At 36.5% G+C, this 26,751-nt stretch overlaps 1 protein-coding gene and 1 long non-coding RNA gene across 2 annotated transcripts; one reads left to right on the plus strand and one right to left on the minus strand.

Moving 5' to 3' along the window:
* The first annotated feature begins 1,086 nt into the window (after nucleotides 1–1,086).
* LOC117338503 (sodium- and chloride-dependent glycine transporter 2-like) lies at nucleotides 1,087–26,601 on the plus strand. The gene is made up of 13 exons (XM_033899859.1): nucleotides 1,087–1,411; nucleotides 5,903–6,034; nucleotides 6,239–6,506; nucleotides 7,440–7,572; nucleotides 7,790–7,924; nucleotides 11,358–11,461; nucleotides 13,546–13,670; nucleotides 14,020–14,132; nucleotides 14,513–14,644; nucleotides 14,968–15,067; nucleotides 21,643–21,743; nucleotides 23,418–23,585; nucleotides 24,635–26,601. The coding sequence occupies exons 1-13, from the start codon at nucleotides 1,228–1,230 to the stop codon at nucleotides 24,782–24,784; spliced, it is 1,845 nt and encodes a 614-aa protein (XP_033755750.1). The 5' UTR covers nucleotides 1,087–1,227; the 3' UTR covers nucleotides 24,785–26,601.
* On the minus strand, nucleotides 22,295–23,209 carry LOC117337995. The gene is made up of 2 exons (XR_004534930.1): nucleotides 22,769–23,209; nucleotides 22,295–22,430 (listed from the first exon to the last, which is right to left on the minus strand). It is a non-coding gene; the product is annotated as an uncharacterized LOC117337995 (long non-coding RNA).
* Nucleotides 26,602–26,751: the final 150 nt, after the last annotated feature.

The following is a 26,751-nucleotide window of genomic DNA, read 5'->3' on the forward strand; positions in this document are numbered from 1 at the left end:
ATAGAACGTGAACACATATTTATATTTGTGCACCATCTTAGAGACGCCCCGTTATAAGTAGACAGTTTCCCGGTTTTAATTGCCATCATATAAAATAATTACGACATGATTCTATTATTCGACATATCTTTTTTTTGTAATTTTGTCATGATTTATATATTACGAAATCATAGAGAATCTTTAAATTCACATATATCTTCATATGAATCAAATGCAACCATCGTCGGTACCCATGTGATCTGTCCCACATCGATCCCGTTGGGCACTGACACAAAAAATTCGTATTCATGACTTATGTATGAACTAAATCCGGTTATCTGATTTGTCTGACCAATCAGAAACATCGTTTGATATGCTCTTTGGTTTATTTCGCAAGATGTCAGATTATAAACCATGCCGATACATGAACGCAGCCATCTTGGTGTACAGTTTCTAAATTCGAAGAAGAGCTTCATTAATAAGAAGCATTTTGATTGGTCGATATAAATATGAATACTCACGTCAAACCGATGGTTTTCAAGCCAGTGTTCCCTCGGGTCAAACGCGCGAAGCGTAGAGAAGACTCCGAAGGGGCTAAAGATGAGGGAAACAGGAATACGTTGCAGGCGTTTGCAGCACTATACAGAGTTCAGAATAGATGCAAGTACATTTCTGTATGCATTAATCGAATTAGTGAATATATGCAGCTATCAGTTAGATGAGAGGTATTGGACCATACAGAAATTTCAGTTCCTTTGCACATAAGTCATGATTTTATATGTACACTGTTCAGTTTTAAAACAAACTTGAATGGGAAGGTGCTAGATTTTATGATTTTCACTCAAGATGGTTGGTGCCATATTTGATTTAAAATATTTAAGCTTGGCATATACAATCAGCAGCATGTTACATCACTGTGTTTACATTTGATTCTAATATTTCTTAGACTCAACCATATTTTGTAAATTTTGCACAAAATGACTTAATGGATATAATTTAAGGAATATTTCCCAATTTAGAATCCAAAAAGGTAGCATAACAATAGAAACGATATCATATTTGCGATTTAGGCCACTCCTCCTGTACAAAGATGTTTAATTGGCCATGCAATCATAATGAAATTTTTTAAAGTGAGGTCTAGTTAGAACTACACAATACGGACCGGTGTTTCAAATCTGAGATCATTCGAGTTAGTTAAGTGGCTGTTCAGACACTATAGATAATCCAGCGTTTTATTGAGAGTTCCCGATGACGTCAAATGATGAGGGGGTGCATCTTGATCTACTGGCTGGCAGGAAGGATGGAGAGGAGGAGCTGCCCCGAAGGGAGGTGTGGTCAAACAAGGTAGAATATACCCTGGGATTGATCGGGTACACTGTAGGCCTAGGCAGTGTGTGGAGGTTCCCGTACTTGTGCATGAGAAATGGAGGAGGTAATGTACTACATTATTATATAGTAACAAAGGTATAACTGGAAGTAGCATATCGTATTGTAACGTTTTTTCATGGAATGTTTAGTGTTTTGCGTATGAAATGTAATGTCATTGGTCGTAATGGCATGCAGTGGGCTCAGTGCACAATAAGTTAGTTATTGTAGAATTACTTCTTTCTGAACGGCCCGTCAGCACTGTCAAGGTCATTAGGGCCAAACAAGTGGTATACAGACATTCCATGCTTGCTGTATTATGGTGATAATAATACAGTTCATGTTGAAACCCTTAACAAATATTCGCTCATTATTGAAACAGAATATTCGAACAATACCTCACCACAAAGCATACTAGTAATAGACGTCACGTGATTACCACTGTTATTGCATAATCGACATCGCGTGACGACCTAGACAGCAATATAGCTGTCGAAGTAATTATAGTGAGCGTCGTTTTAATTTTAACTTCTGAAAGAGATCGTTTTTGTTGTAGTGACACTATTACTTTTGTCCGTAACATTTGCATTGCTGGTTTCTTACGTTCGATCTGTAACGTGGCTTCATTCAGTTGATAATAATATAATATTCCATTGTAGACTCATCACACATGCTGCATTATACGTATTGAAATTAAAAGAATATAATAGTTCTTCACACCTTAAGAACAGAAAGAGAATACCAAGACAATTGATGATAACAAAATAGTACTTCAAACATTTTCATTTAGATTAATGACATTATGAATCGTTACATTGTTATTGTTTTAACGCCACATAGAACCGCTGTATTTACTGATCATAATAGATCATAATAAAAGAAAACAAACAAAGTTTTTCTTTGATTAAATCTGCCTGATATAATACGTACTTCTTCAAAGCCACTGAAGTTCCCGAACATAATCCTCTTTGGACTGTGGCAGTAAGTGGTTTATTTCCTACACTTTTCCATTGTGAGAGGTATGAAGTATGCAGTAAGTAAGGATTATTGCACCGCCAAAAATAACCAAATAGAATTAGAAGTGATGATTTTTTTTTATTAAAAACAACATTTGCTTTTGCGAAATTACACACTATTATTTGAAAAACCAGATAGGAAATACTGAAGCTCCTTCGAGATAGGTAATTCCTTATGAATGAAAAGGATTTCAATCTTCTGAAAATGTAGGATTTCACTGCCTCTGTCTAGCTTCTGAACATTTTGTTTCCCATAGTTTGTTCTAATTGTTCAACAGACACTCCTTACCTTCCCAGACACCGGATCTGGATAGTAATCCAAAAGTTTCATACAATAGAAATACCCAAACTTCTCGTTATGCAGAAATTGACTCCAAATGAAAATATCTTTGTGTCCATTATGATGCGGAATGGCAGACTGTGTTGTTGTTATTGAGCCTAAATTCCCTGGTAGTGAGAAATACACATAGACATGTACTTTTTACAGAAAACAATAAAGACTGACACAGTGATTTTATTTCACTCACTCTTTTTGCTTGTTCGAGGTGAGAAGTATGCTGTAGGTCAGTTATTGCATGATTTATCGTCACTCGGGACTTATTACAACCTGTCTTAGCTCGGGTGTGGTATATCCTTTATTACTCGAAAGCCATGCAATAACCTATATATGAACTTCTGTTCTATAACGTGATGGAATGTGTGTTGTGCCGCCGTTTATCCGGTAATTGTTTGGCCACGACACCTGTATAAACACGACCACGACGCAGCCATTCTTAACACGAGTCTGGCACCTGTTCGACGAAAACATAGGCTGATGTGGGTATGAATGGAAGGGAAAAATGATAGTTCGAGTAATGGAGGGTATTCAGCGAATATATAAGTAGTTGGGCCCAGGTGAACATGCAGTTCGACTAAAAGGGTAATTCGAGTGATGTGGGTTCGAGTAAGTGATGTTTATAATATATACATTTGTGATATAAACATATATTGTATAAGTTTGGCCCGCCTGACAAGAGGCCAAAGGAAGAGAAGTAAAAAGCGATATATAATGAGACAGCACGTATATACTTGTAGTTGCCCCACGAATTGCGTAAAGTGTAACTAATACAAAAATTTAAAATGTTTAATAAAAGGTACTAGCCTCGTCCGTCAATACACCTGATATATAATGATTATATCATGGTTTTATTGACAGAGAGGGCTAGTATTACACCTGTGGTTTAATTAAATGACGTGACTACTACACCAGTAATAACATAAAGCAACTCTTTTTTTACATAAACTAAGTTAAAAAAAAACAAAAAACATTCCATTGGCTTTTTGTGACACGTGCAGACAGCTAAATATACATAATTATCAAGTTATGTTTATGTTGAAATTGAAATGACATAATTGAAGACGCTATATAAAATGGCCTATAGCATTGCAAGTCGTGAAACACGACAGGTACACGTCGGTTGACATAACGGGAAGAAATTAATTGGAAATATCAACAAAAGAAAATTATAATCTTGTGTGAAAAACATCTTATTTGGTAACTAAAACATTGTCCTTCCTTTCCACTATAGTTTATTGATGATGAATTGTGACGGCTAATTTCCAAATAGAAAATAAAAAAATAAACACTTTGTAGGTATAATTTGTAGGTCCATGAACACAAAGAAGGCGTGTACTTCGTTCTGTAATTTCAATCTTACAAGCAGGGATGCCTTAATTTCAATTAGGGTTTATAGCTAGCGTTAGATTTTCAATATACTTGTTGTTAATATTCCATTCCTAGACAGTAACATCCTCATTTTACATGTCTTATATGATACGATATTCAAGGACAATATCATAATTTCTGTGACAGATGTTGATTGCGGAAGGGGAATATCAAAGCAGGGTTTCATTGGGAGGATTTATGGTAAACAACATGTTCATTGGGAAATGTTCTCCCTATTCGATCTGATGATGCGTTTGACGGTCAATTATATGCCTACTGGTTATATATGTTGCCACCTGTTTTATTCAAAACATGCATTAATCTCTTATGGAACACTTATTCTCCTTGTACTATCTGGTATGATATAGATTAATGTTTTAACGAATATGAGAATTAAAATGTCGTCGTATATAGACATTTTTTTGTTTGCTTTTGTAATGAGATTTTAAATATTCAAGAAATTGACCATCATCACATATGTATAACACGAGATGAAAATAAATTGATCCATCATTATTAAATTACTGCTAACGAATGTATCGATAAAATAACATTAGTTTATTAGGATGTGTATCCTAACGATTTCAATGTTATTTAGAATAAATGGCTTTAATTTGCTTTAATGAAAAATTGTTAAAATGAATCGCTTACAATACAAAATGAATAGACAATCATGTGTAATTGAATGTTGTTGGTTATTTGAATATAAGATCGGTAACAGGTTAGCGTTAAAAAACATCGTTTTTACATATGCTATATCTAATATGTGATAATATTTTATAGTGCCAGATCCATCTGTCAAGTTTTCACTTTAGCAAAATAATTTAGTATGGAAGACGAGTATTGGTAATGAATCAAATGGAATTTGTTTTTAGATATTTCACTACCACAGGAATTAGTCACTCCCCTTGGATCCCCAAATAGATATACAGAAGTATGGTTGGAGCAGGACCCCATTGGAAAGGACTTCATACTACGAACCTAAATATAAACTTTATTTTCTTTACAACAATAACAATACAGGTTATACCAACATATATTAATCACTCTTGTTGGCCTGGATAGAATAAATAGAGGATATCTAACAGTGTTTTCAGTAATACCAAATATATTTCACGAGTGGGGCTAATATTTTGATATTTTTCACGAGTGCGCAGCACGAGTGAAAAATATCTAAATATTAGCCACACGAGTGAAATATATTTGGTATTACTGAAGACACTGTTAGATATTCTGTTTATTACATTTTTTATCAACGAAAAACCTACCCCGTATGCTAACTAGGCCTACAGCGATAATTTGTAAACAAAAAATGTAGTTCCCCCTGTCCAGGTGCTGAGATATATGTCGGGCTTTCTGATTGGTCAATTATTTTAGTATTTTCTAATCATTAATTTGATTGGTCAAATCAGCAAAAGTGATATTTTTCACTAGTGATAAATATGATATTTTTCACTAGTGATAAATATGATATTTTTCACTAGTGAAAAATATCACTTTTATAGAATGCATATTTTTTGATATTTCACTGGTAAAAATGTAATAAACTGGAGTACCCGGAAAAAACACGTACCAAGTACCTACAGAACGGTATTTTAGACTTTTAGATAAGATGAATATTTTACTAAGTAAATCAAATCACGTTTCCGTCTGAGAGTAGCGTAATTCATTTATATGTTTACTATTTATATATCCTCTTACTTACTCTTCTCTCTGTCATGTTTCTCAACCCCATTTTACTCCTTGTGATATATCACGGACGCATCCCGCGATGAATTGTGCTGATATCTTCCTTTTGTACAATCCTTGTTATATAGCCCTTGTGTCTATTTGTTAGGTGCATTCCTCATCCCATTCTTCACATTCACGCTGCTATGTGGATTCCCTCTATATTATATGGAGCTATGCCTTGGCCAGTTTTCCGGGAAAAGTGCACTGGTTTCCTGGCCACTTTGTCCGCTTCTTGAGGGTAAGTGAATAAATTCAATAAAGCCATGACACGTCAGAGTTCGTCGGAATGTTTATCCTGTGTGAGATTTATGATCAAAATTGGGTTTGCATACTTGATGTCCTGTCATGACTCATTCCTTGAAAATGGCACCGTTTTCCCTGATTGTCCGTAATTTATTGACGACACATTATCACGTGTATGACACTGACTATTGTTGCCCAGGTATCGGCTATTCCATGGTCTTGATGACTATGATATGTACATGGTACTACGGACTGATCGTGGCCTGGGTGCTATTGTACTTGGGCTATTCATTCTACCCGACCCAGCCCTGGGCCAGCTGTAATAATGACTGGAATACAGACGAATGTGTGGTACTGAGGTCGGGGATGCGGATGTCCAACACCACTCTGTTGAACTCTTCTTACTCCTACAACATATCTGGGGAAAGTCGGGACTTTTACCCGACAGCAGCGACCGAGTTCTGGAGGTAAGAATGACAACAATACGGATTCCCGTGATCGCGTCATCGCCAGATCCACGTGTTCGCGTCATCGCCAGATTCACGTGTTCGCGTCATCGCCAGATTCACGTCGTTTGCGGACTTTGTCCATATAATGCTACATTTCAAACATATTGAAGTTATTCGGTTTTTTTCTGAATAATTCATAACTTTCTACTTTTACATTTCCTGGACCCTAACCTATCATAGATCCAAGCCGATCACTTAGAAGAAGAGTTTTGCAATGTCTCGGTTTGTTTGAGAAGACGTAGAAATTATAACATGATTTGCTCCTTTTCATTTAATGATAACCGATATTTAAAACATTATTTTCGTCGATTTAAATGGGCCAAAGGAAGTATATGTATGGAAGGATCCTTCTGCCGGTAGGTGGTCCTCATATGTTTGATGTCCGATTAAGCAAAGTGCATAGTTTTAAAAGATCCATGTTATTTAAATGATGATATTGACATCATTGAATCGAAAAGGTTCAAAGTATATACCATGGTGCTTAGTTTTATAATAAATAATAAACACGCGTGATTTAACTAATTATAAAAATTAGTGTATGGATGTTTCGAAATGCATTTTATGTATCATATAGCCTACATGTTCTGTATTCTTTAATTCATATGTTAAAAAAGACATGTAACATTTGGCTGGTTTACGCAAGTGGTGGATATATATTCGCATCTTGGTCTATGTCAACTTTCATTATAATTTATTGATAATATGTAACTCGATCTATTTTACAACAATTGCGAAACAAGTTATACCAGCTTATATTAATCACATATTTTGGCACGGGTGGAAGCACGAGAGTATTGGGAAAACCCACGTGGTCGAAAAGATGATCCCTTACCTTTTCACTGTGCCACCCGACCAACGAAAATTTTAATATCGATCATGGTATATTTCCAGGTACAAGTTATTACAGGCATCAGCTGGAATAGAAGACTGGGGGACACCGCAATGGCACATTATTCTAGCGTTGTTCTTCTCATACGCGTCAATGTTCCTTTGCATCGTAAAGGGAGTTAATTCTGTCGGAAAGGTAAAGTTAAAACATAACATTGGTTTGTTATATTTTTTTTATTAAATGATTATAGAAACGATATACAAGTAAATTGAACGTTGAAGCTTATTTCACTGGATTTTAACCTCGTCAAACGTCATAACAATGAAAGGTATCGTAGTTCAGTTTTTGTTAATTGGTCGCTTTTGTGCTGTAATTATTAATTGTTTTCCGACATTTTCTCGGGTTTTTTCAGGTTGTTTACGTGACAGTGTCGACGCCGTTTATTCTCCTCCTTGTCATCCTAATTCGGAGTCTGTGTCTAGAAGGTTCTTTAGACGGAGTACTGCTGTACTTAACACCAGATTTTTCAAGACTGCTCCACATTCAGGTACATCCTTATACATACCAATATGACGTCCATGCTGAATATTGGTTTACTAATCAATAATTAAACGTATTGCTTTTACAATGGTATTATACTATGCAAGTGTATGAATATTAATATACTCAGCCATCAGGATTTTACATAAAAATCTGAAAGATCAACAATCATGATAATCACTATATCTTAAGAGGAGAATGTTTTGGGCACCATTCATTCAGATTTGGAGTACTTTCTCCGATGTTGTAAATAAACCATTAATCATTGGATATGTATGAGAGTGAGCTGTGTATATATGTGAGCTATATTTGCGGGGGTCATCTAATAACTTTTTTGGCCTTGCAAAGAAAACAAATCATGATAATAAGCCGCTGCGTTCTACCAAGCCATAGAACTGCTTGGTGCGATACAATACCAGGGTGCGATCACATGTCACTATGTGAGCTGTATATTATAATATGGTCTACCAGATCTTATCCAGGAAGAAGTCGATATTCACGAAATTGATATTAGAAGTAGAAATGTTTGTATTACCAATGATATGTTACTCTCTTGAAACTAAGCCTGACTCTAAAGAGTAAAGGCGATAATATATTGTATTCCCATTGAGAAAGCATGATGCCATATTTATATATGACTGCAGTATCTGATCACCAGGAGTCTACTCAGATTTCGTTTATATTTGATAGATATAAGATGTAAGTTTCATACGCATGGAGTAGCCCACAGATTATTGCATCGCTTTCGAGTAAGAAGGGATTTACTTTACCCGAGCAAAGCGAAGCTGTGATAAGTCCCGAGTGACAAGAAATTAGGCAACAACTGACTTACTGCATGCTTTCACCTCAAACAAACGGAGTGTGTTAAAAACCTACCTTGACATTCCCCATACCCCACATCTTGATTGTTTTTTTCTGTAAATTTTACCTGTGCCTGCATGAGCCAGGGAAGCTTGGCTAATACCACCGTCTGTCTTTATGCATCTTATAAAAGGACAAAATGGAATTTTCATTTGAAGTGAATTTCTGGCTTAATATTTCAGCATAAAATATAACCGGAGTTTTGGAAAAAATTCGACAGTATAGAAGTTTTGGATTACTATCCAGTTCCGATGTCAGGGAAGGAATGATGAGTCAACGTTTAACAAAATATGGGAAACAATATGTTAAGAAGCTAGAGATGGATTGTCCTTAACGGTCACCGGACTTCTGGAATTTACAGACATACATTCTACGTATACATGCGTGTGTGTCTTAGTAAATATTAGTCACTTCAGACCTAAAAGAAGCCTATATTTTCATTTTAGATGTGGCAAAGTTACAATATATTGACACCATTTTCATGCATTACTAATTACCAACCCCTTAGGAAATCTAGTAATTCAAATATATACATTTTAAAGAATTGTATATTTGAACGTGTAATTTTGTATAAGGAAGTAGCTTCCGAATGTTATAGATAGATAAGGGAAGTTTCGGTAAAAGTGGATTTTTTTAATCAAGAAATTATTATCCTGATTTGATTTGATTTGATTTATCTATTTTTATTTATCTATTTTTTTAATGTGTCAACTAAGTTTATCCTTTCCATTGTGTTGACTCCTTTTTGATGATTATATCCCATTTCATGCAGAATGTGTTCCTACAGTCCACTGCACACGTGTCTTTCATGATTATATATCCACCGTAGGCCATGAAAGGGGATCATGTATGCAGTAGACTGTCTTCAATTGATTTATTGCCCAAACTTTGCATTGCAGTTAACAAAATGAAAGGTATTCAGACGGATCCATTCGATAATGACCGAGGTTTTTTTTTCTAAAGTTTGTGATTGCTTATACAATAATATTACTTCCGTGACCGAAATAGAAAATTGTACTCGGGTAAGATGGATTACAATGTGACCATGCATTACTTATGCAGCAGTTAGGCATTCATTTATCATAAAGCAGATTAGGATTCATTTCTTAAACATTCATTTCATCCTAGGAATGACTCTGTCTCTCGCCGACTTGCTCGAAGTAATATAATGCATGCGCATACTTGAGATAACGAGTATTTGTTTAAATATGCATGGGATATTACAGCATTATCATTTATTTCTATCAATTATAAAGTTTGGAATAAAATCCTGATCCATATATCGTACTGCATTTTGAAAACTCATTCAACAAATTCACACGTTTACTGCACTGGCATAAACGTCTGCCATGTTAAATTTGCAGATAGATTCAAACATTTCGGACGGAAACGTGATCTAACATTGAACGCCATCGTGGAATCGTTCGGCATTTTCTGTTTTACTTTGACGTCAAATCGCGATGGGCTTCACGTGACATGCTTTCTACATAACGTCATGTTTTTGGGGTTTTTTACGTTCATTCTAAAAAAGATTTTGCGTTTACGAGGCTTAATTTTTCTTCTCTTATTACGTGCCACCGATCAACGTACCTGAATTAGTTTTTAATTAAGATGATTCAAAATCATACACCTATACATTCAATATTGTTAATTTTATACAAATTATTGTATTGTAAAATTGTTTATCGTAATGCAGAAATTAAATGTGTTCTAACCATTGTCAACTGGACAGTATGGTTTATATAGCGTACGTACATACGACGTGTTGCGTACAGGGCGGTGATGTAAGGCAGGATGTACGGTTATCTGGTCATAATGCTCCAAACGTTTCGGATACGGCTACAGCTACGGACAAGGTTTCCCCCAATAAATCTAAAAAGAATACAACCCGCCTCTCCAATGGTATTATTACAACTATAAGACGATCCGTTAGATGCTCACATTCACAGCTCATTTTCACATTCACCAGTTGATGGAAATGTCTGATAGGATTCACAAGGAACCGATAACAGAAATGGTTACCCCATTGTAAAGGGTCACTTATGAAACAGGTCATCATCGTCTGTGTCTATAGTAAGAATATTAGAGAAACTAATATTACAGCTGGTTATGCCACTCTTTACCAATATGATCAACTCCACATCAGGGGTTTCTGTCAAATCTTCAATAAAGGCTTCGTTGGCGTTGATTCAGATTCCGGTCATATTATACCCTGGCTGTATCAAGGAGCTTAAATCCTATCAACAGATCGCTTTGCCCTAATATGCTCTGTCCTAATATCCTCTGTACTAGTATACTCCTTACTAATTTACTCTGTACTAACATACTACTGTATAGTTGTTTAATTTCGCGGGGTGAAAATTTCGCGTTTTTCTGTATAGAATGTATTTTGTTAATATTTTTTTCTCGAGTGAATGCCATCATGTGTATACCCTCCACTTTTACACTTGTACCAACCTTTGGATGGGTTCAGATATTGACATTATAAACACAGTATATTAACAAGCCACATTCACACATATTGGAAAGGTATCCATATAAAAACACATAATAAAACAAGGATATTGTTTTTTATATAGGTATGGTTGGAGGCGGCTTTACAAGTGTTCTATTCTCTAGGACCAGCATGGGGTGGAATAATCACCATGGCCAGTTTCCACAAATTCAAGGGCAACTGTCTAAGGTAGGATTTTTCATAATTCCGCTCTATATAAATATGCATGACATGCAATCATAGCACAATTTTAATGAGGACTGCGATCAACTCGAAATTAACTCACAAAAGCAAAATATAACGTCATACTGTAACAGAGCGTATGATTGATTAAATTAAAATCACTGCCTCCGCTAGGGCTCGACCGCGGCTAGTATTCACCAGGGTTACTTCCCCTCCAGTAAAGAACTCGTCCTCGAGTGTCCAGGGGTGACACAAATAACGCTAAGTATAATTCCCGAGTGACTACGTTGGCGTCAATGTAACAAAGCGCATGGTTTAAATCACTGCCTCTGCGAGGGATCAAACCTGGGACCTTTAGCTTACCAGTGTAGACCATCTTTCTAGACGAACTGTATATTGCGGCTAATTGCGCATGTTCAAAACTATATTCATGACACGATTTTAACGATGTTATAACTACCTAACGTTGTGTACAAGCCACAAGATGTATTTCGCTTGACACGCCTTCAAACTCCGTTGATGGGATAGAATAGAATTGTCGCCAGGATGGCTGATTGATACCTCACTCACAATCATACCTGATCCCCGTGCCAACGCTATCTGAAACAATTATTGATAAAGATGAGAAGGAAACAAATAGTAGATGAAAACATTAAGCGAATGTACACAACGTAAGTGTGCTGATTACATAAGTTTCTAAAAGTTTGGATAAGATATTATCTGCAAACATGGGGAGATGAGAATAACCACAACATTAACGGTTGGATTAAAGGCATAAGCTGACTACGTCTATGAAGTTGGGAAACGTTTACATATAAGCTATAGCAATTGCACGGACAAGATTCTATCTGCAAAGATAAAGGTGAGAATAACTACCATATAAATAGTTGAATCGAAAGCATCAGCTAACTACATAGGTGATGTTTGGAAACGATTGTATAAAAACTGTAGAAGTTGTCCGGACACAACTATGTTTACAACCATAAGCGAAAGGGTGTACCTGCCATATACTTAGTATTATTAAAATAATTATGACAAATAGTATGACAAATAAGAGTAAGTTATATGAACATGACAAATATCTTGGCTAGGATTTATCAACAACCGGGTATTTTAGGGAAATAAACTCATACACTCCACGATATATCATCCCGATTAGCCCTGCAGGTTGGGAATAAGATTCCACAAATTCATTTAGTCATAACAGGCGATTAACTTGTATATATAATTTTGTTTGTAAACCACGGGTCTCTATCCCCTGGCCTTTAGTTGAGCGCTCGCCCCTATAAGGAAGGATATGGATTCATCCACTGACCTTTAGTTGAGCGCTCGCCCCTATGAGGACTCTATCCCGTGCCCTTTAGTTGAGCGCTCGCCCCTATGAGGAAGGTTATGGATTCATCCACTGACCTTTAGTTGAGCGCTCGCCCCTATGAGGACTCTATCTCCTGACCTTTAGTTGAGCGCTCGCCCCTATGAGGACTCTATCTCCTAACCTTTAGTTAAGCGCTCGCCCCTATGAGTAAGATTATGGATTCATCCACTGACCTTAAGTTAAGCACTCGCCCCTATGAGGACTCTATCCCCAGACCTTTAGTTGAGCGCTCGCCCCTATAAGGAAGGATATGGATTCATCCACTGACCTTTAGTTGAGCGCTCGCCCCTATGAGGACTCTATCCCCAGACCTTTAGTTGAGCGCTCGCCCCTATGAAGAAGGTTATGGATTTCATCACCTGGCCTTAACTTAAGCGCTCGCCCCTAACGTACAGGTTATGGTTTCCATACCCTGGCCTTTAGTTGAGCGTTCGCCCCTATGGAGAAGGCTATGAAGTATATCCCGTGGCCTTTAGTTGAGAGCTCGCCCCATAACGATCAGGTTATGGTTTCCATACTACGGCCTTTAGTTGAGCACTCGCCCCTATAAGGAAGGTTTTGGTTTCCATCCCCCGGCTTTTGGTTGAGCTCTCGCCCCTATAAGGAAGGTTGTGGATTCCATCCCCTGGCCGAGTCTTGCTGTTCTCTGTTTAAGGCCTAGCTTTACAGCTAGGGTTAAAGATGGATGTATCCTCTTAAACGGCTTTGTTGACAGGGACGCCATTATTGCTGTAAGTGTGGATACCTTCTCAAACTTTCTGTGTGGTCTCGTGGTTTTCTCAATCCTGGGATTTCTGGCTCGGGAAGCTAACGTATCCATAGAGCAGCTAGCGGAATCCGGTAAGTAATAACTTCATCAATGAATAGCATTACATGGGTATCATTGAAAAAGGACAAGGAGAATATGACCATAAGTTTCCTAATTGGTGAGCTTCTTTTGGTTATTGGCACCATCCACCATGTAAATCTAGGTCAAATCCAAGCAATGTTACATTCTCAGCAAGGGTGGTGACAACAAGTATCGAACGTCTTAATTAAGTTCCCTAAGGAAAGGAAATAGAGTTTTGTCCCAATGATATCTTCTTAATGTCGACAATAAAAGTTATTCATGAACCCTGGAAACACTGCGATGCTTGTGTTTTCTGCCAGTCACGAAAAGAGTGTAATTTAACCAGCTGACTGTTGACAGGTCCCGGCCTAGTGTTCCTGGTATATCCCGAGGCTCTCACCCGCCTGCCTTTTCCACAACTGTGGGCTGTCATATTCTTCTTCATGTTGTTTACTGTAGGACTCGATAGTCAGGTATGTCATAGAAAATTATCCTAATAAACAATATATAGCTATTGCACATATACTTGTAATGTCACTTTCTCTCATTATGTCATAGACAGCGTGACGTTCATATCGAGCCATTCATATTGATTATATTGTGTCTAATTTTCGCCGTCCACAATGATTATGGAATAAATTGATCGCTCTTTTTAGGTTTCGAAATATATTATTGAAATATAACCGTTCACAGATTCTTTCAAATCATCACTATTATCATTTCATCAAACTGAATAATAGTTACCCAGACATTCAAGAATTGTTATGTTGACATTATTGTAATTGACAACACCTAATTATGACTGTTTTAAAGTGGAATGTTACACTGAAGCAGAATCTATTTACATCTACAGTTTAGTATGTTGGAAGAGGTTATCAGTGGACTAACGGATAAATTCCCTAAAACCTTACGAAATCACAAGATGTATGTCCTGTTAGCGGTGTTTCTACTCTTCTTCCTGACCAGCATCATGTTTTCAACACAGGTAATATTAATAGTATAAATTGTGTTACATAGGACATTTCAGTGCATTTGGAATTTTGTTGATATTATTGTGATGTTTTAACTTCTTTGATGTCATTTCAGTGTCATTAATGACAATTTTAGCAAAAGATGTACTTTATGATATGTGATTGCATGTATTCTGGATAATGATAAGCATGAATCTAACAATACGGTCTTTCAGTAACCTGATTATATTAGGGTTTTCTGTTGTCAGAACATTTTATTTATGTACGTATCTGTCTTCTGTCGAGATCGTTCTGAATATCAGTAGTTAGGACACATTTTTTTAATGTTGTATTTCAGGCAGGGGTATATATCTTCCAACTTGTAGACTGGTACTTGTCCACATTTTGTCTTTTCATGATTGCAACCCTAGAATGTATCGTAATTGGATGGTTGTACGGTGAGAATGCGAACGAATTTATATCTTTTATTTACATTTTTCATTTAAATGAAAGTTTTGGTGAATATAGCACAGATCAATTAAAGATTTGGTAATATAGAAGATAAATTAAAGTTTTGGTAATAAAGAAGATAAATTAAAGTTTTGGTAATAAAGAAGATTATAAGACTCTTTCATATGTGTATATGTAGGATAGGGACATTCCACCCGAGGGGTCACAAAATGTGGTGAAACCCGAGGCTTGCCGAGGGTTTTACCACATTTTGTGATCCCGAGGGTGGAATATCCCTATCCTACATACACACATAATGAAAGAGTCTTTTTCTCTCATATCATTACCGAATTTCTGGCGAAAGTGTCCCTCAGCCATCCATTTTCTTCAATTTTTTAATTTCTTTATTTGACGTTTTTACTAAATATACTTGTGATATTCTGAAAGATCATACCCTATTTTTTTAGCAAACGATGTTTGCACACAAATTTCATTCATTTTGTGGTTAAGTGATGAACGAATGAACAATTCGCCGATAAAAATTACCGTAACTTGACCGACTTTTACGTGGCCGTGATCAAATTGTCAACATCCGAGAAAAAGAAGTTCTATCAACAATACTGAAAGCCAACGCTGAAATGAGTTTCCCAACTTCACATATAATTTGATTTGCACCTCGACATATTTAATCATTTCACAGAACACACTGTACTTTTAAATGTCAAGTCAAATTTTTTTTTATAAAATACTACGTCACTGCATGACGTCACGACTGTCATTGGAATTCCATTCATAGTTCGATGAGAGTGATGTCGATCTCGATCGCCATGACGCGGCGATGTTTCGTGGCTGGTAATTTTAAATTCACTGTGATTTTGGCAACTTCGTGTGTGAACCAGCGAACAGTGACTCTATACGAGTATTCGATCTTTTCTGTGACATAGGATTATATGTGTTTAACCGGTTGTCTTGATGGAATGACGAAGGTAGGTCAGTCGATAGGCTAACGATGATCATATTGAAAGGCTAGGATGGCAGTTAGTTTTCATGGTTAGGTACTCTACACAAATATAGACTCTGAGTTACAATTGAAATAAATATTTTTTATATGAACATCGAGGGGTGTCATTTTTACCGAATGTTCGTTCATTTAAGAGCCAATTCCCAACTTCAAAATACACAGGTTACTGAGTAGGCCTAACAGTTACTGACAGTACCGTAGAGTAAACAAATTCCAGGGCCCCCTGCTGACGCAAACGGAACCATTTCATAGGTTGTGACGTTGGACATTTTCTTTTTTATATTTTTTTATGTATGGCTTTTATTTTACTTCCTGTCATTGCCAGGTGATTGTGTGTGTTTACATGTTTTTAATGACAAATGACAAATCTGTCGGGTAGGCAAGTCTGTATTGTACTGTAACTGCTACAACAGGCCTGTAACGTTAGGCGTAGTCTAACTGTTTGTTACAGTAACGGAGTTATATGTTCGCTCAGATGAAATGTCTAATCGTTTAACCGTGTAGCCCTATTGATTTACTGCTGATATGATATATATTTATCTAAGAATGTATGTATTTTTATAGTTAAGTCCAACGTTTCAAAACCGACACCGACGATAAGGACTGTCGGATGTGAACACAAGCAGACGACGTTGTGAGAGTTGTCCCCCTTGAACGCAGATTAATCCGCGCGCGTGAAATGCTATGTAAGATTATAAGACTCTTTCATATGTGTATATGTAGGATAGGGACATTCCACCCGAGGGGTCACAAAATGTGGTGAAACCCGAGGCTTGCCGAGGGTTTTACCACATTTTGTGATCCCGAGGGTGGAATATCCCTATCCTACATACACACATAATGAAAGAGTCTTTTTCTCTCATATCATTACCGAATTTCTGGCGAAAGTGTCCCTCAGCCATCCATTTTCTTCAATTTTTTAATTTCTTTATTTGACGTTTTTACTAAATATACTTGTGATATTCTGAAAGATCATACCCTATTTTTAGCAAACAGTGTTTGCACACAAATTTCATTCATTTTGTGGTTAAGTGATGAACGAAAGAACAATTCGCCGATAAAAAATTACCGTAACTTGACCGACTTTTACGTGGCCGTGATCAAATTGTCAACATCCGAGAAAAAGAAGTTCTATCAACAATACTGAAAGCCAACGCTGAAATGAGTTTCCCAACTTCACATATAATTTGATTTGCACCTCGACATATTTAATCATTTCACAGAACACACTGTACTTTTAAATGTCAAGTCAAATTTTTTTTTATAAAATACTACGTCACTGCATGACGTCACGACTGTCATTGGAATTCCATTCATAGTTCAATGAGAGTGATGTCGATCTCGATCGCCATGACGCGGCGATGTTTCGTGGCTGGTAATTTTAAATTCACTGTGATTTTGGCAACTTCGTGTGTGAACCAGCGAACAGTGACTCTATACGAGTATTCGATCTTTTCTGTGACATAGGATTATATGTGTTTAACCGGTTGTCTTGATGGAATGACGAAGGTAGGTCAGTCGATAGGCTAACGATGATCATATTGAAAGGCTAGGATGGCAGTTAGTTTTCATGGTTAGGTACTCTACACAAATATAGACTCTGAGTTACAATTGAAATAAATATTTTTTATATGAACATCGAGGGGTGTCATTTTTACCGAATGTTCGTTCATTTAAGAGCCAATTCCCAACTTCCAAATACACAGGTTACTGAGTAGGCCTAACAGTTACTGACAGTACCGTAGAGTAAACAAATTCCAGGGCCCCCTGCTGACGCAAACGGAACCATTTCGTAGGTTGTGACGTTTGACATTTTCTTTTTTATATTTTTTTATGTATGGCTTTTATTTTACTTCCTGTCATTGCCAGGTGATTGTGTGTGTTTACATGTTTTTAATGACAAATGACAAATCTGTCGGGTAGGCAAGTCTGTATTGTACTGTAACTGTTACAACAGGCCTGTAACGTTAGGCGTAGTCTAACTGTTTGTTACAGTAACGGAGTTATATGTTCGCTCAGATGAAATGTCTAATCGTTTAACCGTGTAGCCCTATTGATTTACTGCTGATATGATATATATTTATCTAAGAATGTATGTATTTTTATAGTTAAGTCCAACGTTTCAAAACCGACACCGACGATAAGGACTGTCGGATGTGAACACAAGCAGACGACGTTGTGAGAGTTGTCCCCCTTGAACGCAGATTAATCCGCGCGCGTGAAATGCTATGTAAGATTATAAGACTCTTTCATATGTGTATATGTAGGATAGGGACATTCCACCCGAGGGGTCACAAAATGTGGTGAAACCCGAGGCTTGCCGAGGGTTTTACCACATTTTGTGATCCCGAGGGTGGAATATCCCTATCCTACATACACACATAATGAAAGAGTCTTTTTCTCTCATATCATTACCGAATTTCTGGCGAAAGTGTCCCTCAGCCATCCATTTTCTTCAATTTTTTAATTTCTTTATTTGACGTTTTTACTAAATATACTTGTGATATTCTGAAAGATCATACCCTATTTTTAGCAAACAGTGTTTGCACACAAATTTCATTCATTTTGTGGTTAAGTGATGAACGAAAGAACAATTCGCCGATAAAAAATTACCGTAACTTGACCGACTTTTACGTGGCCGTGATCAAATTGTCAACATCCGAGAAAAAGAAGTTCTATCAACAATACTGAAAGCCAACGCTGAAATGAGTTTCCCAACTTCACATATAATTTGATTTGCACCTCGACATATTTAATCATTTCACAGAACACACTGTACTTTTAAATGTCAAGTCAAATTTTTTTTTTATAAAATACTACGTCACTGCATGACGTCACGACTGTCATTGGAATTCCATTCATAGTTCAATGAGAGTGATGTCGATCTCGATCGCCATGACGCGGCGATGTTTCGTGGCTGGTAATTTTAAATTCACTGTGATTTTGGCAACTTCGTGTGTGAACCAGCGAACAGTGACTCTATACGAGTATTCGATCTTTTCTGTGACATAGGATTATATGTGTTTAACCGGTTGTCTTGATGGAATGACGAAGGTAGGTCAGTCGATAGGCTAACGATGATCATATTGAAAGGCTAGGATGGCAGTTAGTTTTCATGGTTAGGTACTCTACACAAATATAGACTCTGAGTTACAATTGAAATAAATATTTTTTATATGAACATCGAGGGGTGTCATTTTTACCGAATGTTCGTTCATTTAAGAGCCAATTCCCAACTTCCAAATACACAGGTTACTGAGTAGGCCTAACAGTTACTGACAGTACCGTAGAGTAAACAAATTCCAGGGCCCCCTGCTGACGCAAACGGAACCATTTCGTAGGTTGTGACGTTTGACATTTTCTTTTTTATATTTTTTTATGTATGGCTTTTATTTTACTTCCTGTCATTGCCAGGTGATTGTGTGTGTTTACATGTTTTTAATGACAAATGACAAATCTGTCGGGTAGGCAAGTCTGTATTGTACTGTAACTGTTACAACAGGCCTGTAACGTTAGGCGTAGTCTAACTGTTTGTTACAGTAACGGAGTTATATGTTCGCTCAGATGAAATGTCTAATCGTTTAACCGTGTAGCCCTATTGATTTACTGCTGATATGATATATATTTATCTAAGAATGTATGTATTTTTATAGTTAAGTCCAACGTTTCAAAACCGACACCGACGATAAGGACTGTCGGATGTGAACACAAGCAGACGACGTTGTGAGAGTTGTCCCCCTTGAACGCAGATTAATCCGCGCGCGTGAAATGCTATGTAAGATTATAAGACTCTTTCATATGTGTATATGTAGGATAGGGATATTCCACCCGAGGGGTCACAAAATGTGGTAAAACCCGAGGCTTGCCGAGGGTTTTACCACATTTTGTGATCCCGAGGGTGGAATATCCCTATCCTACATACACACATAATGAAAGAGTCTTTTTCTCTCATATCATTACCGAATTTCTGGCGAAAGTGTCCCTCAGCCATCCATTTTCTTCAATTTTTTAATTTCTTTATTTGACGTTTTTACTAAATATACTTGTGATATTCTGAAAGATCATACCCTATTTTTTAGCAAACGATGTTTGCACACAAATTTCATTCATTTTGTGGTTAAGTGATGAACGAATGAACAATTCGCCGATAAAAATTACCGTAACTTGACCGACTTTTACGTGGCCGTGATCAAATTGTCAACATCCGAGAAAAAGAAGTTCTATCAACAATACTGAAAGCCAACGCTGAAATGAGTTTCCCAACTTCACATATAATTTGATTTGCACCTCGACATATTTAATCATTTCACAGAACACACTGTACTTTTAAATGTCAAGTCAAATTTTTTTTTATAAAATACTACGTCACTGCATGACGTCACGACTGTCATTGGAATTCCATTCATAGTTCGATGAGAGTGATGTCGATCTCGATCGCCATGACGCGGCGATGTTTCGTGGCTGGTAATTTTAAATTCACTGTGATTTTGGCAACTTCGTGTGTGAACCAGCGAACAGTGACTCTATACGAGTATTCGATCTTTTCTGTGACATAGGATTATATGTGTTTAACCGGTTGTCTTGATGGAATGACGAAGGTAGGTCAGTCGATAGGCTAACGATGATCATATTGAAAGGCTAGGATGGCAGTTAGTTTTCATGGTTAGGTACTCTACACAAATATAGACTCTGAGTTACAATTGAAATAAATATTTTTTATATGAACATCGAGGGGTGTCATTTTTACCGAATGTTCGTTCATTTAAGAGCCAATTCCCAACTTCAAAATACACAGGTTACTGAGTAGGCCTAACAGTTACTGACAGTACCGTAGAGTAAACAAATTCCAGGGCCCCCTGCTGACGCAAACGGAACCATTTCATAGGTTGTGACGTTGGACATTTTCTTTTTTATATTTTTTTATGTATGGCTTTTATTTTACTTCCTGTCATTGCCAGGTGATTGTGTGTGTTTACATGTTTTTAATGACAAATGACAAATCTGTCGGGTAGGCAAGTCTGTATTGTACTGTAACTGCTACAACAGGCCTGTAACGTTAGGCGTAGTCTAACTGTTTGTTACAGTAACGGAGTTATATGTTCGCTCAGATGAAATGTCTAATCGTTTAACCGTGTAGCCCTATTGATTTACTGCTGATATGATATATATTTATCTAAGAATGTATGTATTTTTATAGTTAAGTCCAACGTTTCAAAACCGACACCGACGATAAGGACTGTCGGATGTGAACACAAGCAGACGACGTTGTGAGAGTTGTCCCCCTTGAACGCAGATTAATCCGCGCGCGTGAAATGCTATGTAAGATAGATTTATCTTACATAGCTATCTTACATGGGCAAACTCTATCCAACATGGCGAGATATGAGAGAAAAATTAAAGTTTTGGTGAATAAAGTATAGATATAAAGGTTTAAATGAATACAGTACAGATCAATTTAAGTTTTTAGTGAAAATGGATCAGAAAAATTAATGTTTTGGTGAAAATAGTACAGATAAATTAAAATTTGTAAAGTGTGTATGACAACTTTTGATGTTCCTGTAGGAGCTGAGCGGTTCAGCAGAGATGTAGAGATGATGACTGGATCCCCAGTACCGGTGTTTATACGGATATCCTGGTGTATTGTTACTCCGTCAGTGATGCTGGTGAGTTTAAAAACAGATGTGTCTTAGTTATATTGACAGGGTGGTAGTTTCTTCTATTCTGTTTGTTCTGTAGCTTATAAGCGAACATAATCAGAATTACGTTGGACAACATGTTATAAAATTTAGTATTGCTGTGCTGGTGAACTTCGACATTGATTTGACAGGCCTGCGTTCATTGTTATGTTAGTAATCTTTGGCATTGTGTCGGGAGGTTGCATTCATTGATTTATTCAACTTTAACATTATTGTCTGGATCGGCTGCATTTATTTTTGTTTTGGTGATCTTTGATATTGTTTTGGTAGCTTGCGTTCATTGTTTTGTTGGTGATCATTGATATTGCTTTGGTAGGTTGCGTTCATTGCTATGTCGATGAACTTTGATATCGTTTTGATAGGTTGCGTTCGTTGCTGTGTCGATGAACTTTGATATTGTTTTGATAGGTTGCGTTCGTTTCTGTGCCAATGAACTTTGTTTCTGATTGGTCCATGCCTCAGTCTTGAGGCGGGGCCAATTTCAAATGTGGGCGTGACAAATGAACAAAGACAGGAAATACATTTTAAACAAAATTTAATGAAATACGAGTGCCGTTTAGAAATGTTCTTTGTTGTCTTCTTTCTTCACCTTGTATGAACGTACAGCCGTGCTGCGATGTTCCGTCCTGTCCATATTGAGTTGTTCATCAAAACCTGACGAAACAGAATATAAAACCCTGTTCAGTATATTTTAACAGATCAGTAAAAAAATGCATTCATGATTACATATAAAATTTCAGTCATTTAAAAAAATGGTTATTCAGATTACGCCAAATATAATCGTACATTTTCGTTGCACAAAAATCTTATCATAAACAAAATAGTGATGAAAATAATAACAGGACGAGTGGATAAAAATACCGATTAACCGATTCATCCATGTATCTAAACAATTTCATGGACTTTGAAAGATTCGTGACATCGTGAACGTCGAAATTTACGAAAAATATTTCATTTCACAATTTGTTCAAACAATATGATTTTAGACTTACCTGCTTGGTAAAGGGAAGTAGCGCAGGTCCTCTTTCCGGAGCAGTTACCGTTTGTGTAATTTCCCTCGAATCCTGCAGTCTTTCACATGTTTTTCACATTACCATTCAGTTTGTTTACAATTGGTTGCGTTAATTCCTTGGTATCAAATAATCCAATGTCAGTAGCTACCGTGTCACTATCTTCCAGTTCATACTCATACTTGGTCGAGGTCGGTAAACACATCGACATCAATGATCAGTACCTGATCCGCCATGGTTGACAGTCTCACTAGAAATGAATAGGCTACTGTGACAGAATGAAACGTGTCAGAAATTGGCGGGAAACATATCACAGTGACAGGTTTTTATCAATTGTATAGCTCCACCCCTAGGCACGTGGGTGACAAAACCTCGGCTGTCATTGGATAAAACAGATACAAAATGGGTACTCGTGACGTATCGCATATAATATCGTTTTGAGAGGTTGCGTTCATTGCTGTGTCGGTGAACTTTGATATTGTTTTGAGAGGTTGCGTTCATTGCTGTGTCGGTGAACTATGATATTGTTTTGAGAAGTTGCGTTCATAGCTGTGTCGATGAACAACTTTGATATTGTTTTGATAGGTTGCGTTCATTGCTGTGTTGGTGACCTTTGCTATCTTTTTGATAGGTTGCGTTGATTGCTGTGTCGGTGAACTTCGACCGTCCTGTATACAAAGGTTACATATACCCAGAATATATCGGCATCATAGGGATCTTGATTGGCATTGTCTCCATCGTACCAACACCATTCATCTTCCTGAAGAGAATGATCTCCAAGCGAGGCACACTTATACAGGTACATATGCAAAATTAATTCATAAGCTATGATTGCCGAACTATTAATCATTATCAGTTTTCAAGTCATCTCACAATCGATACAGTCCGATTATACGAAGTTACACACATCCAGTGTCATTTTAATATGGAAAAGTATAAATACCATGCATTTTTAGGTTCAATCTGTAGGGCTTCGTTCTGCGTCATTTTTATAACGTACAGTGTCACATAAAGGCGATTGTCGTAGACGATTTAACAGCCATTGTTCCTTGATTTTTTTTTTTTTACATGGAGAATGGTCTCATATTTCCAAAGGTATCTATTCAGGGTGTCCTATTTTGGAAAGAATAAGTCCAAATTGTGAAGATGATACTTATCCGTCACCTGTTACCAGTATACATGCAAAAGCATGTCAGTTCAAATTACAAATAAATAAGCCTTTAATTGATATTCCAAAGTGTCATGACACCCTCTCTGCGGAAGATGTACTCACTGTTCTCGATTGCTTTATTAACAGCCTCACGACTTTAATTTGTAAATTCTTATAACCCTGCTTTCTTGATGGGATATGAAACATTCAAAAAATGCCATCTCCCTTGAAAAAGTTTGAGTATAGCTTGTAAGAGTTATTCCCCATTGAGCGCTGAGACAGAGCAACGTGATTTATGTGACAAAAAGAAAAAAAATACATCGATGTGCTGTATTGTTTTTGTTCTCCATTATGTAATATTTATCATATTTATCATAACATATCACGGTGAGAAAGTTTGTATGGTTCTCTTTAAATCCCCTCACCCTCTAAAACGTCTCTCAACTCGCTTTATTGAAAAAAAAATCCGAAACGTCTACATACATATGTAGAAAGACATACGCTATTTTGCAGCAAAGATCGCTTGTATTGTTTTTATGACAATAGGTTCATTATTTCCTAACCGTGTCGTATCATCTTAAAAGTGATTTCTGTTATCTACTGTTATTTACTGTTATCTACTGTTATTTACTGTTATCTACTGTTATCTACTGTTATTTACACACTGAGTATTACTTAGTATTGGTGTTTTGTTTCAGAGATTCAGAGGCTCGATTGTACCGTCTACAGACTGGGGCCCAAACGACGAACGTGCGCGTCATACCTATACTACATACAAGTACAAACAATCATTTTGCCATGCATTCAAAGTCAACTTAACAGGCCGTCCTTCACAAAACGACATTTAGTTTTATCCGTTAATCATAGCGTAAACTACAGCCCAATAACCTAATAGTAGTTTAAAAGCATTCCAAGGAAGTTCTGTCTGTAATCATGGAATATATAAATCATTGTTTTATTGGTATCTCTTTTATACGTATATGTCAATGAAATAGAACAAGTCCATTTTGGTTTACTATATTTCATAATGACCTTTCACTTAGAAGAATTACACTAGTCAAATCATAGAACGTGTGGTGACACCAAAATAAAGTGACCGATACAGTTGGGTTATCTCAAACATAAAACAATCGTCGGGAGCATCTGGAATAAAAGAGCCGATTGTGAGGCAATATTATCTAGCGTTCACAATATATATCGCTGATTTAAAACTTACAGTTTCTTATTTTAAACCATTAGTTTGATACATGTCAACTAAAATGTATTAATCATAATCCAATCAGAGAGCCTGAGGATAGAATGCTATCAAAATGACAATTTATGACAGGCATCCCGGCTACAGATACGACAGACAGTTTGGCTGGTGTATTACATGTAAAAAAGTATATTCGTTAATATATATATTTTTTTAAATACATGGTCATTATGTTTGTGCAACGAACATCTAACTTTATCACCCTTGTGATGAGTATTTTTAACATGTTACAGGTAAGATGATTAACATTACAATATAGTTTACTATTATGCAAGGTAAGAAGCAAGCATTAACACGAAAAACGAATTAGATTCCAATGCTGTCAATTGGTATCAGTGCTGAAATGTACGCTTGGGAAGTTTATTGAATGATTGTTGAAAATGTATCAAATAAAATAAAAATATACAAACATCTAACCAGCCAGCATTGTACCAGTAAAATCATTTACCGTACAAAATGAAGAAAGTATAGCATGCTGGTTGTGTCATATGAACACGCATTACTGACTTTATCGGTAGGATTGGTGTTTCATGTGAGGCACATGTTAAGTTTGTTATAGTCACCACAAAGTTCATAGTTCACTGTCAGACTTCCAGTTTTCTCGTATATGTAATAAAATAACATTATAATGGACGGTCAGATTGATATTTGTATAAGACTGTGTTAACGCTATTTACAGACTGAATTTACTACTTGTTCCCCACGACCCTGTTACAGGATGTTTGGTGCACATGTAAAGCTCTCTATTCTTTCCGTTTCATAATTACATGTTTATCAAAGTGTGCATCGTAATACATTTTCAGTAGCTTAGCAACTATTTTAAATCATTGAAATATTTAAAGTATTTGTGTATATTTTCTTTTTAACATTTAAAGGAGTGAGCAAGAAAATAAGGTAACACATCCTCAGTATTCTATGTAATTTGAATTAAACTCGCAAATTAAACGATTCACAGAACAATGTTATCATCCTTCTACTTCTAACAGGCTATCGTCATGACAAGTTTTCATAATCATTAAATGGCCAAGATAGGGACTTGATTTTATAGTCAATAACGTGATAAGGTGACCGACCCAGAAAGCTGATTGATATCAAATTAAGTTATAGTAATTGATTTACATACAGAAAATGTTCAGTTCGAAATAAACAAACTACAAACTGAGCTGTATGGTCCTAAGGAGATAAGGACCTATCAAATATAATGTCATTGCTGAAATATTAGTTTTCACAACTAAAATACGTAACATTGAAACAAAACTTTGTAATATTTTGCTGACAAAGACAATATAGGGTATGATTTGTTTAGCTAATGTTACACCTGTAAAACACGATGCATGTCTATAACGTTACCATTGTAGTTGTGAGCAAAAACAATGTACTAACCCTATGTCAGCTGCGTGGTTATGAAACGAGGATGAAATGTCAGATTGTTTATTACTCGGAGATTAGAACAGGTAGTTTTCGTTACAGGTTTTAAATCGTGTCGTGCACAACATGTACCCATTGTCATATCAATTAGGACAGAGGTTGTGAGTCTGACTATACAATGTATGTCAGTAC

This window comes from Pecten maximus, chromosome 11 (genome assembly GCF_902652985.1).
Source record: "Pecten maximus chromosome 11, xPecMax1.1, whole genome shotgun sequence".
NCBI lineage: Eukaryota > Metazoa > Mollusca > Bivalvia > Pectinida > Pectinidae > Pecten > Pecten maximus.

Bases quoted from the DNA above. Each gene is read 5' to 3' on its own strand.
- LOC117338503 (XM_033899859.1), top strand. From the start codon at position 1,228: ATGACGTCAAATGATGAGGGGGTGCATCTTGATCTACTGGCTGGCAGG. The intron at 7,925-11,357 runs GTACATCCTTAT...TTTTTTATATAG, and splicing joins CAAGACTGCTCCACATTCAG to GTATGGTTGGAGGCGGCTTT. The intron at 14,645-14,967 runs GTAATATTAATA...GTTGTATTTCAG, and splicing joins GCATCATGTTTTCAACACAG to GCAGGGGTATATATCTTCCA.